Raw genomic sequence first — 18,061 nt, forward strand, 5'->3', positions numbered from 1 at the left:
GAGTCTCCTGCCTCCGCCTCCCAAGTAGCTGGGACCACAGGCACCCGCCACAACGCCCGGCTATTTTTTGGTTGCAGCCGTCATTGTTGTTTGGCGGTCCGGGCTGGGGATTTGAACCTGCCACCTTAGGTGTACGTGGCTGGCGCCTTAGCCGGTTGAGCTATAGGCACCAAACCGAGTTGAGTAATTTCTAAAGAGACTGTTCAGATTTCAGAGATTTGTTTTCCTATGAAAGCTATAAATTAGTTTCATAGTAGGGCTGAGTACATTGGATACTTTTTCTTCCGTTCTTGAGATACTTTGCTAAGAAGAATATTTTCCAACTCCATCCATGTAAACAAGGAAGTAAAGTCTCCATCTTTCTTTATGGCTGCATCTCTTAACACAATAACTAAGAAAATGACATAAAGGCTATGTTAACCAGTTGGGTGAAAGTATTTCAAATTATATATAGCAACAGCACTCTGTACCCCATGATAGCATCAGTGTACACAGATATGATTTAATTAAATAAATAAATAAATTTACCTAGATTTCAAAGACTAAAGTAATTACTATTTAGTCCTTTACAGAAAATGTTTACTGATATCTGGGCTACTATATATATATATATATGATTAATATTTTGAGGCACAGCGCATCTTCAGCTTGACTAAATAATCTAAACTATATCCAGAGCAATTGCACCCATTTCTGCTACTACAAACAGTGTCAGAGATTTCTTGTTGCTCTACATTCTCACAAGCCTTTTGATTTGTTGGACTTTTATGTTTTGGCCAATTTGTTGAGTGTGATAGTATCTCATCCCAGTTTTATGTTGCATTTCTCTGATTACATTAAAGTCAAACCTCTCCTTTTCATATGTTTATTGGGCATTTGCATTTCTTTTTGTGAAGTGACCATTCAGGTATTTTGACCATTTTTTTATTGGAACTTTTCTTTTTCTTATTGATTTAGAGGAATTCTTTGTATATTCTGTGTATTAATTTTGAGTTAGCTGTGAATTTTTTACCCATTATTACTTGCTATTTTCACATTCTGTATGGTGTCTTTAATGAACAGAAATGAACTTTAATATAGTCAAAATTATTCATCTTTTCCCTCATTTTTAGCACTTTTTGTCTTGTGTAGGAAATACTTCCTTTTTCTGAGCCCATTCCATGCCCCTGTCTAAAGAAGCATTTTTCTTATTTACTACAATATGATTTTTTTAAGCTCATTGATCTATATTTAAAAATATTTTTATAGGTAACATCTTAATTAGAGTTCTCCAAATAAACAGAACTCATAAGATATATAAATACAGTAAATAGACAGATGAGAGATAATTTATTGGGGAGTTTGACTCATACAATTATTGAGGCTGAGGAATCCCAAGTAGGCTGCCTACAAGCTGGAGAACTAGGGAAGCTAGCAGTGTGGCTCAGTTCAAGTCTTAAAGCCTGAGAACTTGCGTGGCTGCAGGTGCAAGTCCCAGAGTCTGAAGGCCAGAGAACCTGGAGTTTTGATGTCCAAGGGTAAGAGAGGATGGGTTTCTCAGCTCCAAAAGAAAGAGAGAGGGCAGATTCACCTTTTCTCTGCTATTTTTTTTCTATCGGGCCCTCAGTTAATTGGTTTGTGCCTGGCCACATTTGGTGAGAGTGGATCATCCTTTCTCAGTCCACTGATTCAAATGTCAGTCTCTTCTGTAAACACCCTCACAGACATACCTAGAAATAATGTCTTACTAGCTATCTGAGTATCTCTTAATATAGTCAAGTTGACACCTTAAATTAACCATCATATATCTTCTATCATGGAAACTCTTAAAGCTCTCATATCCTTTTTCTCTTTGAAATTTTATCTTTCTGTTTGATATCTTCCTTCAATATGTAACGTCGGATTGTTTTTCTTATAAATTTTTGTTAGCATTTTCAAAAGATCATCAATGATTTCCTTTTTTGTTTCTAACAAAAAGAGATCTCTAGTCATGTAAAAATTTCTCATTCATCACTGATTCACTCTTGTTTTCAGGTCCTAAAGGTGACCCGGGTCAGACCATAACGCAGCCAGGGAAACCTGGGTTGCCTGGTAACCCAGGCAGAGATGGTGAAATAGGTCTTCCAGGTATATGAACATTTTATTTTAAAACATCTTTAATATAATTGGCTTTTTAAAAAAAATCTGAATATTTCCCTTTCCAAAAAACTGCTGTTTCTCCATAGGTGACCCTGGACTCCCAGGCCAACCAGGCTTGCCAGGAATACCTGGTAGCAAAGGAGAACCAGGTATCCCTGGGATTGGACTTCCGGGACCACCTGGCCCCAAAGGTATGTTGGAATGAGTAGCAAGAAAGGTAGGTTAGCTGATTAGTATGATGTTTTCCTTTGATATAATTCACTCAATGAATAAAATATATTAATTGTACTTTTCTTCTGTGTGCTAGAAAGAATATAAATGAATAGTCCTAGTATATATGCACTTTTAGTTCATTATCTTTATCTAAAACGGTTCAGACAAGAAAATATTGATATTGTATATATGCTATAATGATATATAAGCTGAGAAATCATGAGAATTATTATCTTTTGTGTTCACCATTCTGTTCTCTGGGCTTAGAACAGTTCCTGGCACATAGTAAGCACTTGAAAGATATTTGTTGAATTAATGTATTTTATTAAACAGAAAGCAGACTTACTGCATGCGCATATCCAAGCAATGTTTTATCCTAAGTAATATTCTCTTGATTTATTGCAATTTTTAGGGCTGTTGCTTTAGTTCTGCTTTATTTTTCACAGAATTTATTCTCAGAAATGACAAGAGTGCACATTGGTCTGAGGACAGTTTTTAAACATATTCTTATTAATTATACCAAAAGCTTTCTGAAGTGTCAGATTTGATTATATATGTGTTAATATATGGAATTGCTTTTAGCTCATCCAGAATTATATGATAGACCTTTATCATAGTATATCCAGAATCCAGATAAGCAGAAGAAAAGTTCTTCTGTGTTTTCCTGTGGCATTTATTTCTTCATTTAGTTCCATCTTACTATGTAATAGCCCTCATTTTTCTTCAGAAGAGCTTATCTTCTATACATTAGCTGTCTGTGAAAATAATAGGATCATAAGGTAATAGAGAGGGAATATCAGGTATCTGTAAGGCTTGATCCTAACCTAAGTAGTCACATAGCTTGTCATTGTGCTTTCAACATCTTTCTGCAGTTACTAAGCATGATTGGATAAGATGAAAGTATGGGTTTGGGAACTTGGATTTCTTTCTCAAAGTATTTTCTTTTGGGGATTAAAAATGACATAATTTTACAGGTTTTCCTGGAATTGTGGGGCCTCCAGGAGCACCTGGGACACCTGGAAGAATTGGTCCCGAAGGCCCTCCTGGGCCACCAGGTTCTCCAGGACTGAAGGTCTGGTGCATTTTAGTTTATTCCTTCAATTTTTCCTATCTCTCCTGCTTCCCCTATTTCTAGCTCTCCATTTTGTCTTAGGCATCATCTGAAGTCTTTACTGTATAGATAAAACTTAGATGACTGTATTGTCATTTAAAATATTTAACCCCAAATCATCTTGAATAGTCCAAGAGATCATATTTGGAGCAAGGAAAGAATTCTGGACCTTATTTAAATGGTCAATTCTTTGATCAGCTTAGAAAATACAAACACACCTCAGAAATATTGCAAAGTTATTTCCAAAGCGTGTAGTAAAAGTGAATATTGCTAAAAGATGCTAACAATAATCTAAGGCATCAACAAGTTGTATTTTTTTTTTGGATGGTAGAGGGTCTTGCCTCAGTGTTGATGGCTGCTGATTGATCCAGGTGGTGCTTGCTGTAGATTGAAGTGGCTGGAATAACATTCTTAAAATAATGAGGTTTGCTGCATTGACTCTTCCTTTCACAAAAGGTTTCACTGAGGCATGCAATGCTGTTTGACAGCATTTTACCACAATATAACTTATTTCACAAGTGGAATCAATCCCCTTCCTGCTGTTTCTTTATCAACTAAGTTTATAAACTATCCTAAATCTTTTTTTGTCATTTCAAAAATGTTCATAGCATCCTCACCATGAGTGGATTCTGTCTGATGAAACCACTTTCTTTGTTTATCCGTAAGAAGCAGTTCCTCATTCACTCAAGTTTTATTATGAGATTGTAGCAAATCAGTCATTTCTTCAGTCACCACTTCTAATTCTAGGGGTTTTTTTTTTATTTCCACCATAATCTGCAGTTATTTCCTCCCCTGAATTCTTGAACCTCACAAAGTCATTCATGAGAGTTAGAATCAACTTTTTCCAAACTCCTGTTAATGTTGACATTTGACCTCCTCCCATGAATCCTGAATGTTCTTTATGGCATCTAGAATGGTAAATGCTTTCCAGAAGGTTTTCAAGTCACTTTGCCTAGATTCATCAGAGAAGTCACTATCTGTGACAGATATATATATATATATAGCTTTACCAAATGTATTTATTAAATAATAAAACTTGAAAGTCAAATTGACTCTCTGTTTATGGGCTGTAAAATGGATATTTTGTTAATAGGCATGAAAAGAACATTTATTTCTTTATACACTTCCCTCAGAGTTCTTGGGTGACTAGATACATTGTCAATGAGCAGTAATATTTTGAAAGAAACCTTTTATCCTGAGCCGTAGATCTCAACAGTGGGCTTAAAATATTCAGCCATGTTTGTAAATAGATATGCTGTCATTCAGGCTTTATTGTTCCATTTATAAAGCACTGGCAGAATAGATTTAGCATAATTCTAAGGACCCTAGTATTTTAAGAACTGTAAATGAACCTTGGCTTAAACTTAAAGCTGCCAGCTATATTAGCCCCTAACAAGAAAGTCAGCTTGGCTTTTGAAGGTTTGAGGCTAGGCATTGACTTCTCTCTAGACTTAAAAGTCATGGATGGCATCTTCTTCCAATAAAAGATGTCAAAAATCTGTTGTTTAGTGTAGCTACCTTCATCAATTATTTTAGCTAGATCTTCTAGACAACCTGCTGCAGCTTCTATGTCAGCACTTGCTGCTTCACCTTGCACTTTTATGTTACGGAGACAGCTTTGTTTCTTAAACCCTATGAACCAACCTTTGCTGGCTTCCAACTTTCTCTCTTCTGCAAAGAAAACTTCCTCACTTTTCTCAGGCTTCATAGAATTGAAAAGAGTTATGGCTTTGCTATGGATCAGGCTTTGGCTAAAGAGAATATTGTGGCTGATTGGGCCTCCTATTCAGATCACTAAAACATTCTCACATCACCAATAAAGCGTTTTTGCTCTCTTCTCATTCTCCTATTCTCTGAAGTAGCACTTTTGATTTACTTCGAGAACTTTACCTTTGCATTCACAACTTGGCTGATTCTTTGGCACAAGAGGCATAACTGTTGGCCTATCTAAGTTTTTGGCATGCTTTCTTCACTAAGCTTAACCACTTCAGGCTTTTGATTTGAAGTGAAAAATGTGCAAAAAATGTGCAACTTTCCTTTCCCCTTGAATGCTTAGAGGCCATTATAGGGTTAATAATTGGCCTAATTTCAATACTGCTATTAATCAGGGAATAGAGAGGCCTGAAGAGAGAGCACGGAGATGGGGGAGTAGCTGGCTGGTGCAGTAGTCAGAGCATATCTTATATGGTTGCAGTTTGTAGTACCCTCAAAACAATTATAATAGTAGCATCAAAGATCAATGATCACAGATCACCACAACAGGTACAATTATATTAACAATGGAAGAGTTTGAAATATTGCAACAGTTACCAAAATGTGACACAGAGACAGAAAGTGAGCATATGCTATTGGAAAAACAGTGCCAATATATCTGTTCCATACAGGGTTGCTACAAACCTTCAATTTGTCAAACATGCAATATCTGTAAAAGTGTAATTTTTAAAAAAAGCAATAAAACAAGATATGCCTGTGTGACGATCAGCTCCCCAGCTCCCCTGCACATCTCTGTAGAATCACCATCTCTTTTCATCAGGGCCCATGCCTGGGTGACAATTGTTTGAAATGGTACTGAATATCATGTCAAGACCTTTCCATACTGTTGCCCTCTGTCCTAATTCATCCCAGATATATAATGCAAATCACTGCTATTGAGTTAGTAATAACTAATCACTGTGTTGAGTTACTTTCCACTTTTATAATATCTAATCTCAAACTTTCTTCAGTCAACCTCTGGGAAACTGTTGTGGGGTGTAATTTTCTTGATTGTTTCTATACATTTTTCCTGTGCTTAATTTATTTATTAAACTTCCTGTGTTGCACCATAATCATTTATTTTCCATGGAAAAAGCAGTTAACCATGACTCCAGCTCTCATGAGAAAACCCCTTCTCTATTGGTTGATTGTTTTTATTGTAAACATTTTCAAATAAACACAAAAATAAAAGGAATAATACAATGAGTTTTCATATATTCATCACCTAGATTCAGGATTAAGAATTATCATATACACTTCATCTATTTCTTTTTCCTTTGCTTAAATATTATAGCCCAAATCTCAAAATCAATGTCATTTCACTTATAAATGCTTCAAGTGGACATTTTATATTTATTAAAAAAAGCAAAATTCCATTATTATGCCTAGTCAAATTAAAAATAATTATTTAAGATTATTTAACACTCTGTCTATAATCACATTTCCTTACTTGGGTAGATTGTTCTTTCATCTTGCACTCTTTCAGTTATCTCTTTTTTATCTTGAAACCAGTCTAACTCATTTGTTTTTACTAAACCCTGTTTCTCATGCTTCCAAATGTTTTCTCCAATGTACCAATTCCTTTTTATCAAATTATGTTCCTCTCATGGAAAAAAAAAAGTACTACTTTGTAGTTTTTGCTTTAAATTATTTATGGTAAACCATAGTAAGCACTAGGAAAGTCATGAAAGTTTTTTATTGTGTTCTATCATATGTATGCTGAAGGGAGAACCAGGATTTGGATTACCTGGGCTACCTGGACCACCAGGAATTCCAGGTCTCAAAGGAGCACTTGGTCCAAAAGGTGATCGTGGTTTCCCAGGACCTCCAGGTCCTCCAGGACGTCCTGGCTTGGATGGGCTACCCGGACCTAAAGGTATGGAGGCTGTTGCTATTTTTCAACTTGCTTTTAACTTTTATAGAAATTGAAACCTTTGAGAAAGTTTATGAGTAATAAGGCCTTACTGCCCTTGTGTCATTACTATGCTCTTTTTTTGATTCACCATTGACTATTTTTTTCTTTTTTTCATTGTATAGATTATACAATTACATGTGTATAAAAGTAACACTGAACAGTCTTCTTTTCATCCCATTTTTATCTACTCTGCTTCTTACCATCCCCACATGTACCCAGTTTTCAGTTTCTTATTTTCCTTCCAATGATCTATAGAAATACCATTCAATAAGAATATATATTTTTACTTTTCACTATTTCAGACGTGTGGAGGTCTAATAATAGAATAAAGTAACACAAATAAATTTTTTTGTGAAGTAAAGGGCAGTTGCATCTCTAGATAATTGTCTGCACCATTTTACACACCCACCTGCAGTGTTTAAGTGTGCCTTTCTCCCCAGGGCCTTTGAAAGTGAGTATTCTGCCAAACTCTTTAAATTTTGGCTAATAGAAGTTTCTCAGTATAGTTTATGTTTAAAATATTTATGTAAAATTTCAGCACACAGAGAAAGAATTGTGCATTAAACAGGCATGTATCTACTGTCTTGATTCTACAACTACCATTTTATCTCCCTGCCAACAATTTATTTTTAAAATTTTAAAATATACAGTAAAGTAGAAAGAACCTTACAATGACTACTGTATACCCATCACTGATATTCTGTTAACTTTTTACTATTTATACTTTGTCACATATCTGTTTATTCATCCATTGATCTATTTTTGATGCATTTCAGAATAAATTGCAACAATGGTATATTTCTCCTTAAATACATAAGCATACTATAACTGAAATTCTATAGTATAATTCTTTTCTTTTGATATAAAATTCACATTAAATGAGATCCACAGTGTTAAAGATATGTTTACTGGATTTTGACAAAAGCATACATTTATGTAACCTTAACCCCTGTCAAGATACAATCCCAGAAATTTCCCTTGTGCCCTTTTCCAGGCAGCCTGTAACCCAACAATGACAGTGGCAACTGTACTGTTGATGTTTTCTTCACCATGCTTGGTCTATTAATAGAACTCTTTATAAATTGAATTACACAGTATGTACTTTCTTTGTAAGGCTTCTTTCACTTAACATAATGTTTTTGAGATCTGTTTATGCTGTGGTGTTTATCAGTCTTTCAATGAAATTATTGAGCATTTTATTGTGTGAGTACATCCTGGACACCTGGACTGTGTCAAGTTTTTGGCTATTTATTATGAATGACGCTGTTAAGAACATTTTTATAAGTCTTTTTTTATGGATACATGCTTTCATTTGCTTGGATAAATAACTATAAGTAGGTTTGTTGGGTTATAAGATATATGTATGCTTAGTTGTATAAGAAACTACTAATTAAATCTTTTTCCAAAGTGGATGAGCCATTTTAAATTCACATCAATATGATATGAAAGTTTCTCCAATTTTGGATTTTTTGTACATATGTGGTAGTATTTTATTCTGGTTTTAATTTACATTTTCCTAATGACTAATGATATTGAGCTCTTTTTTTATGTACCTGTAAACTATTTACACATTCAAATATTTTGTCCAATTTAAAATATAGGTTGTTTCCCATTTTATTGTTAAGTTGGAAGTGCTCTTTATATGGCCTACGTTGCATCCTTTCTCAGATATGTTTATGCATATTTAATCCCTATCTGGCTTTCCTGTTAATTAATTTTCATAGTATATTTGATGAACAAAAGCTTTGATTTTGTTAAGGTTTCATTTATCTATTTTTTTTTCTTGCAGTTTTTGGCTGGGGCTGGGTTTGAACCCGCCACCTCTGGTATATGGGGCCAGCACCCTACTCCTTTGAGCCACAACAGGCACCACCTCATTTATCTATTCTTCTCTTATATGATATTAATCCCTGTATGTATATCCTAAGAAATGTCTTCCTGCCCCCAAATTGACAAGATATTCTGTGCTTTATTTTATAAACTTTATAGTTGTAGTTTCTAGGTTTAAAACTATCCATCTCAAATAATTTCAGTTCAACATCATTTGTTTAAAATAGCTCTCTTCCCGTTAAATTACATTGGGATCTGTGCCAAATCAAATAATTTTGTATGTATGGGTCTACTTCTGGGCTCTCAATTCTGTTTTATTTATATTTTTTACTTTTCTTAAGCCAGTACCACACTACCTTTATTACTGCAGGTTTATAGTAAGACTTGAAGTGTACTACTAATGTAACCAGCCAACTTTTGTTCTTTTTTAGCTATATTAGATCTTTTGTCATTACTATTAAGGTGGCTTAAATTTGTGTGTCCCTTGCTAAGAGTGAGAGTGACCACTTTTTCATAAGCTTAAGGGCCATGTGTATTTTTTCCTATAAACCACTGATGTCCTTTATGTATTTCTCTATTGGTTTCCTCTACCTCCTCAAATTTGAGTTCCCCAATTATATACAGGGATAGAATTAGCATAGCTAGTTTGGTAATTTTGTTTCCTTTTGATTGACAAGGAACTAGAGTCTCCTGGTCAATGTTTTGTTTTCTAAAGAATTATCTGAAAAGGTCTGTGCTACTGAAACATGTTATATTGATCCCTATTAAAGCAGTAAGACAGCCCAGACCAATTCTAACTAGGCTAGAGATTTTACCAGAAAAAGCCCCAAAGTGGCCCACGACAAACTCTTCTTAGATAAGCTCTTGTAAAAATACCTATTTTTGATTAACAATCCTGGTCATCTGTGTAAACTATCATACTCAAAGTTACAGGCAGTGTTTATCTTTCCCAGCTATAGACCTGTGACCCCTACCCCAATTGCAGGTAAAGATATTCTGAATGATAAGATTGGTGACAATTTTCTTATAGAAATTACCAACTCATCTTATTTTGTTAACCTATGTCCTGGAGATAGGAGTTGTGAAGAAATAGGTTGAAGCCTATTTTAAACATGAACTTTTTGTCAAACATTTGGCTGATCTTTATGGAAATCTGGGATTCCCCACATTGTAATAGGAATTATTCTCAATTACTAAAACCCCAGGACAGTTCTTAAGTTGCTAAAAGAGTGTTTGAGATATTCTGCATGTAAACATTTACTATATTCAATCCTAAGTAATACATGAATCACTAGAAACATAAAAGCATAGACTTTAATCTTGAAGATCTCAGAGATGGCTGTCTACTGCAAGAAAATCTGGGCAGCCTAACCATAATAGTGATTATCTTAATGGGAACTTATATGAAAATGTATCATTAATGTTTAAAATCAGTAAACCACTGTCAAAACTCAGCAAGCAGATCACAATAAAAATGTAGCTACTAAACACATTTACACCAGTGGCTGGTTATTAGAACTCAGTAACTAAATTGTAGGCAAGGTTGGTATACAGCAATGTAATTGTTTTACAGCAATGTAATGATCAAAAATTAATAAAGATAATACCCATCAGGAAATATTTATATGAAGAAGAAAATGTGCTTAAGGCTAAACATTAGAATCAGATTATACAAAAAAAGGAAAAAAATAAGATGACTTTGGAAGCATTCCATTTATCTCATTTATTACTGTCTTTTAGGATCTCATCTACAATGCCTGGGAGGTTTTATATAGAAGGTGACAGTTGAACTGAGTCTTAAGGGAAGGGTGTTCCAGGCAGGAGAAATAACAGAAAGATATCATTGTGATGAATAGAATGGTGCACTTAGACATATTGAAATATATCTATACACACACATATAAAATATACCATACCAACAAAATCTATCATACCAATATGACAAACAACTACATACCTATAAATTTGACAACTTGGATTAAATGGACAAATTTCTTGAAAGATGTGTGTTTTTTCAAATAAAGTTTGTAGCTAAATACCAAGCAACAAATAAAACTATAGGTCCACAGGACATCACTGGTGAATTCTAACAAACATTTAAAGAAGCAATAGCACCAATTCCACACAATTTCTTCTTAAAAATAGAAGTGGGTAGATCGTTTCCTTACCATTGTGTGAGGCCAGCATTACCTTGATATCAAAACCAGGCAAAGATATTGTAAGAAAAGAAAAATGAAAAATAATTTTAAAAAAAGAAAAGAAAAATATAGACAAATATCTCTCATGAACATAGATGTAAAACTCCTCAAGAAAATATTGGCAGATCAAATCTAGCAATGTATAAAAGATAGTACACAACAATCAAGTAAGGTTTAATCCTCAGAATGCAGGCTGGTTTGACATCTGATAATCAGTCCGTGAAATTTTCCATATCAGCAGTGTAAAGGAGAAAAACTATATTGTTGCATCAATAAAAGCAAAACTATTCAAAAAATTATTTAATAAAATTTAAGATCCATTTCTGAAAAAAAATACTCTCAGAAAATTAGAGTAAAGAAGCATGATAAAAGACATTTTCCACATACTTGAACTATTACATGTATTTATTTATTTATTCATTTTATTTATTTTGTGAGACAGAGCCTCACTATATTTCCCTGGGTAGTGTGTCCTGGTGCCACAGCTCACAACAACCTCAATCTCTTGGGCTTAAGTGATTCTCTTGCCTCAGCCTCCCAAGTAGCTGGGACTACAGGCACCCACCACAATGCCCACCTATTTTTTAAATTTATTTTTTATTTTATAAAGAATGCTCAAAACTCAATAATATGAAAACAAAAAAACAGTGTTTTAAAATACAGTTGGGAAAATTGGCAAATGTTTTAACTTCACCAAAGAAGACATCCAAATGGCTAATAAACATGCTCATGTAGGGCAGCACCTGTGGCTCAAAGGAGTAGGGTGCCAGCCCCATATGCTGGAGGTGGTGGGTTCAAACCCAGCCCCAGCCAAAAACTGCAAGTAAATAAATAAATAAATAAAGATGCTTATGTAAAGATGCTCAAGATAGTCAAGTGTGGTGGCTCACACCTGTAATCCTAGGACTCTGGGAGGCCAAGGCAGATAGATTGGTTGAGGTCAGGAGTCAGAGACCAGCCTAAGCATGAACAAGACCCCGTCTCTGCTAAAAAATAGAAAAATTAGCTAGGTGTTATGGCAGGTGCCTGTCGTCCTAGCTACTCAAGAGACTGAGGCAAGAGGATTGCTTAAGCCCAGGAGTTTGAGGGTGCTGTGAGCTATGATGCCACACACTCTAGCCTGAGGCAACAGTGTGAGTCTCCCCCAAAAAATAATAAATTAATAAATAAATCTCAATATAGTTAGTCATCTGGGAAATGCGACTTAAAACTATAATCAGGTACTATTATGTAATTATTAGAATTGGCTTAAATAAAGAAGTAAGACTGACAATACTTAGTCTATCCGAGATGCAAAGTAATTGGAACCCTCATGTATTGCTTGTTAGTATGCAAAATGATACGGCTACTTTGAAAACCAGTTTGATATTTTCTTATAGAGTTAAACATAGGCTGTCTATGTGATAAAGCAATTCCACTTCCAAGAAAAAAGCAAATCTTCACACAAAAACCTGTAGGTTAGTATTCATAGCAGCTTAATTCATAATCATTAAGAATTGGAAACAGCCCAGATGTCCTTCAAAGGATAAAAAGATTAACAAAATACAGCATATTCATATGGAGGAATCTTGAGCAGCAGTAAAAAGTAACTACTGATACACACAATAATATGGATGAATTTTATATGCATTATATTAAGTGAAAGAAGACAGGTTATATATTGTATGATTGTATTTATATTGACATTCTAGAAAAGGAAAAACTGTAAGACATAAAATAGAGCAGCAGTTGTTAGGGAATTGGGACATGAGAAGGAACTGACTGTAACAGCGGTCCCCAACCTTTTTGGCACCAAGGGACTGGTTTCATGGAAAACAGTCTTTCCATGGCCTGGGGTTGAGGGGCCGGTTTGGGGATGATTCAAGTGCATTACGTCTCCTCCTCAGATCATCAGGCATTAAATTCTCATAAGGAGCATGCAACCTGGATCCTTCACATGTGCAGTTTCCAGTAGGGTCCCTGGTTCTGTGAGAATCTAATGCAGCTGCTTATCTGACAGGAGCTGGAGCTCAGGCAGTGATGGGAGTGATGGGGAGCAGTTGTAAATGCGGATGAAGCTTTGCTCACTCTCCTGCACTCACCTCCTGTTGTGCAGCTCAGTTTCTAACAGGCCATGGACTGGTATCTGTCTGGACCAGGGGTTGCAGTCCACAGAACAGGGCACAGGGACCTTTTTGGGTTGGTGGATATGTTCTCAATCTTGATTTCAGTGGTGGTTCTGTGACCGTATACCTTTGTGAAACCTTATCAAAGTATACACTAAAAAGAGTAAATTTAGTACATGTGAAAATTTTAAAAAGTGGGGGTGACAGAGGGACAGGCAGAAGATAGAGGAACAGTAAAGTTTCTAATGTCAAAGAGAAGTTTTACTGAAGGCAGGAGAGGCTTGAGCATGTTCATAGGCCACACCCCCAAGTTAGTAAAAAGAAAGGTATTGAGGGTTATTTACTTTCGAATACAAGTCATTTGAAAATATATTTTAAACTTATAAATGAGTACTTGCTTGGGCTATAAGTAGAAGGAATGTGCGATTTGTAACCTTTTATACTACTTTGTGAGGTTGATTTAAGTACTGAACTAGTGCTCAGCGTATGTTAAATTACGAGGGTATAACTATACTTATGTGTACTTTTCTTGCTAAATGAATGACCAGGGCTTCAAGAGTAGTGATTCAGCTATCTTTGTTTTTAATATCTAAACCATATTTCTTAAAGGTGATACTGGGCTAAATGGACAACCTGGACCAATGGGACCTCCTGGGATGCCAGGAATAGGTGTTCAAGGGCCACCAGGACCACCAGGGATTCCTGGCCCAATGGGCCAACCTGGTAAGATGGGAATAAATGTGTATTTTGTAATATCCATAATATATAAGCTGGTTAACTCATCAATAAAGTGAAACCTATGTAACAGTCTTCCAGAAAACAGTTTTAAGAGGTAATACTTCTATGTGTATGATTTTGTAAAAATGAAAAAATACAGGGCACAGCATTAAGAGCTACTTTAGTCCCTGCTATTGCCCCTGGCTTGTTTATCTGAAATTGATCTGTTTCCAATAATGCAATTTAACAACTGCAGTATGTTACTATTGATATATAACTGTTGAGCTAGACATATTTTTGAAGCATAGACACTAAAAATTTCTAGTGTTGGTCATTTCAGACCTGAGTAACCGTATAACATGAATAGACCTTCATTTGTGGAATCTCTTAACATTTCTTAGCACATAAGAACTACAGTTAGGGGTCATCAAAAATATACTATGAAATACATATTTTAAGCATTCTCATTTCCTTTTCTTTTTTTAAAAAAAAATAAATGAGTTGATTTTTTTCATCTTTTTTCTCAAGCCAGCAATCACTTTACAACTCATCAGCACTCTAAATGTCTCTTTTAAATATTTTTTATTGGATACTAAAAGGTTTTGTCAACATGTAACCTAATGAATTTGCCTCTATAGATGGAAAATCATATGATTTCTCTTAAGTTTGTGTGAGAGCATATTGAGTTTATGGATTCTAAGCCATCTGGTGATATGAATTCTTATTATCTTAATCTAGGCAGGCATAGAAAGGGCCACCCTGGGGCAAGCATTATGTTATTGCAAAATACTGTAATAATTCATTAAATTAAAACAAATGTGGAGCATTTGATTATTCTTTAATTCACTGGAATGCATCATAAGGCTTAAACACATAGTACGGATGTACAATATACATACATTTACTTGGAAACAATGGAAACATATTTACTGACCTTAAATGCCAATAGATATTTTGCTAGTTGTTAGGCTAAAATGTAGTAACAGCAGTTAACAATATAAAAAGTTTCTAACGTAATGTTATTTTTATTTATGTCCTATTTCTAAAAATTGATTTTATGGCATAGTGTACCTTTTTTATAACCTCTGACATATCACGACTGATTTAAAAATAAGAAAACTTAAGAGTGTTGTTTTGAACCAGGTTGTTATAAAATAGCTGCTTCATCGTTTACGGAAAAGCCATTCTGTCCAACTAACATAGCAAAGAGATATTGAGAGAGAAATTATTTTTTAGGTTTCACCATTAAAGGTTTCATCTGCTATTTCACAAAGATGTATAAAATGAATTTATCAGTTCTGTTGTGTTGTCATTTGTTTTGTTTCCAAAAGGTACATGAGGTTTTTGGAAGCATTTTGAATTTTTAAATCACAGCTAAATGAGAATTTAAAAAAGAACATCATTAATACCAATCTGAACTGAATATGAATATGTTTATACATGCTTCAGGCTTTTTCAAAATAGCTAATACTCTGCAATGTTGTTTGTATTCAGTGTTCTCTTTTCCTCTCTCTCAACTTATAGGGATATGCACATATATACATTGATTGATTAATTGATGAGGTCTAGATAGGATGAACAGGAAGAAAAGTAATAATACTGAATTCAACTTCATCTATCTATTCTGTAAATATACGCATTAACATCTACTCTAATTCTAATTCAAGATTTTAACTAATAATAGTAATAATAATTTTTCAACATACAAATGAAGTAAACAGCAACTAGCATGCAAATGTATTGAATTCTCTCTTAAAATAGAAGTGTTCTCAAATCACAATTTTTTTTACTAGAAGATGAATCACATTTTATTTGATACTAGCCACTATATACTCACTATAAACCACAATATTACCTTAGCCCATTCTGTTTAAATATCATAATTTCTTTCCATACATCTGAATAATGGAATGATCAGCAGTACAATTAACAATATCTTGATAAACCTGAGATGCATAAATGGAATGCTAACTATCAGTTTTTCTTATAAGAAGATTAACATACCTGTGTTTCACTTTACAATAGACTTACTACGAAGTATTCTATATTGTCATCTCTCCAGTGTAAAATGTTTGCATTATGCTTTTTAGCTTTTCTTTTGACTCTGCTTTTCTACTGTCATTTAATTAAGCTTTTATTATTTTCCTTTCTCTTTGCCAAGGCAAGCTATAGAGTCTAATACACATTTGTAAATTTAGGTCTCATTAAATATGAATTCCTTATTTAGCCACAGGGAAATAAAAGAAAAAATGCCAAGGGATTAGAAACAAGATGCATTTCATTTTAAGACCTACTAATCTAGGTAAAAGTGGAGGTTGTTGATTCTTGTTATTTGGTTTGGCCACTAGCTAGACAATTACTGCTATAATGAATCCTTTTAGAGAGAAGTGAAGTATACTCTATTCCATGTCCACAGATCAACTTTGACCTGAGCCAAATGTATTGAAATGCCTGCCCAGTCTCAGGATGAGGTGTGTGGTTGAATCAGCCAAAGAAAGACAATATCACAACTAATGTAAATCAGAACAAACAAACATAAAACAACAAAATTCCAGGAAGTATTTGTGATTCTCATAGATAAAGGAGAATGCATTACAGTTGTAAATTTTGAGGGAAAGTATGAAACCCTTGAACAGGGTAGGGTAAGGGAGAGTGTGTGTTTGTGAGTGAGAAAAGGTCTCATATAAAATACACGTTTTTGAAATTTTCCTTTCTTTCCCATTAACTAGCTACATTTGGCTGCCAATAAATGTAGAGAATCTGTATACCCCTATATAGCCTCTGTAGACACATCCATATAGTTCCTATTATTGTAAGGAGATTCAGTAGAACATTTGAATTTATATTGACTTTTTTCATCCTGGATCTTACCAGGATGCCTATTCCTGACAGTATTAATGGAAAAGATCTATGCTTTGAAAAGTACAGTATAATGTCTGTTACTACTACTACTAATAACAATAAAGAAAGAAATCCTTGCCTAGTACATGTAAGTTGTTTGCTCATAGCATCCACTCAAAAATAATGATTTATCTATACTTAACCTGTTACAGTATAAAATATAATTAATTTTTAAATTCTAACTAACCTTTAAATTCCATAACAATTATTTAAAGCAATACAAAGGTCAGAAATAAACAAGAATGTAAAGCTGATCTTCACCAAAAATATTTTTTGTATGTGTAAATATATTATTGTGTCTTCCTTGGCAAATACATTTCACTAATAGACTATCTATATATAAACATCTTAAGAAATGCCTAAAATAAGTTCCTTTACTTGTTCCTAGTATGTGATAACAGTGACTCAAAGTCTCATAGCTTTTATTTGTACAGTTTTATGTTCTAATCTTACATGCTTGGTTTTGTTTACTAACCCAATGAATCTTTTGCACCTCACTTCTACTTGGGTGGCTCAACTTGCTGCTGAACCATAATTCTTTGCCCCAAACTTCAGGTTTACCTGAAGTACCAGGTACTGCTGTTCATTCTCAAAAGCCGTATCTTAAAGTTTTAAACATGGAAAACTAACAAGATTTCTCCAGATTTAAGTTTTTGATTTCTTTCTCTTATTTTGTAGAACTATTTTCTTGGAGCATACTTCAAATGACAAATTATTTATATTGAAAATATAACAATAGGTAGTGATACAAATAGAGCTATAATAGTGCTCATTATTAGGTATTATATTATATTTCACATATATAATAGCGTAAAATCTCTTTCCTTTTTATAGTCTTTTACTATGAAATGGCAGCATTGGAACCATCACGACTGTGCCAACTTAGTGGAATTCTGTAATCTTCAAGGTGAATTTTATGAGCTGAAGGGCATGCTGGAATATGACCTCAAACAGATCTTAAAATCTGAGCATCTTGCTCTCTATAAAAATGATCAGCAATGAATCTTGAACAGTAAAGATAGCTTGTATTATTAAAGGGACACTTGGAATGATCATCTGGCTTAGCCCCCAACTACTAGTCAGTTACAGCATTATTCCCATTCAGCAGATGAGAATCAACAACCTTCAATAACTCACATAGTCTCACAGCTGGGAGGCTTTGGAGTGGAAACTTGCACAACATTTTTAGTGTAATTCTTTT

At 34.3% G+C, this 18,061-nt stretch overlaps 1 protein-coding gene across 2 annotated transcripts in view; it reads left to right on the top strand.

The window, feature by feature from the left end:
- Window positions 1–18,061, top strand: part of COL4A5 (collagen type IV alpha 5 chain) — a 285,432-nt gene that overhangs the window by 176,656 nt on the left and 90,715 nt on the right. For both annotated transcript variants that reach the window (XM_003799734.3, XM_003799735.3), the window contains exons 26-30: window positions 2,014–2,106; window positions 2,205–2,309; window positions 3,306–3,403; window positions 6,920–7,070; window positions 13,852–13,965. In XM_003799734.3, the coding sequence (XP_003799782.1) occupies window positions 2,014–2,106; window positions 2,205–2,309; window positions 3,306–3,403; window positions 6,920–7,070; window positions 13,852–13,965 (561 nt within the window). The remainder of the gene's footprint in view (window positions 1–2,013; window positions 2,107–2,204; window positions 2,310–3,305; window positions 3,404–6,919; window positions 7,071–13,851; window positions 13,966–18,061) is intronic.

Source organism: Otolemur garnettii, unplaced genomic scaffold (assembly GCF_000181295.1).
Source record: "Otolemur garnettii isolate 467f Iridium unplaced genomic scaffold, OtoGar3 scaffold00155, whole genome shotgun sequence".
NCBI classification, from domain to species: Eukaryota; Metazoa; Chordata; class Mammalia; order Primates; family Galagidae; genus Otolemur; species Otolemur garnettii.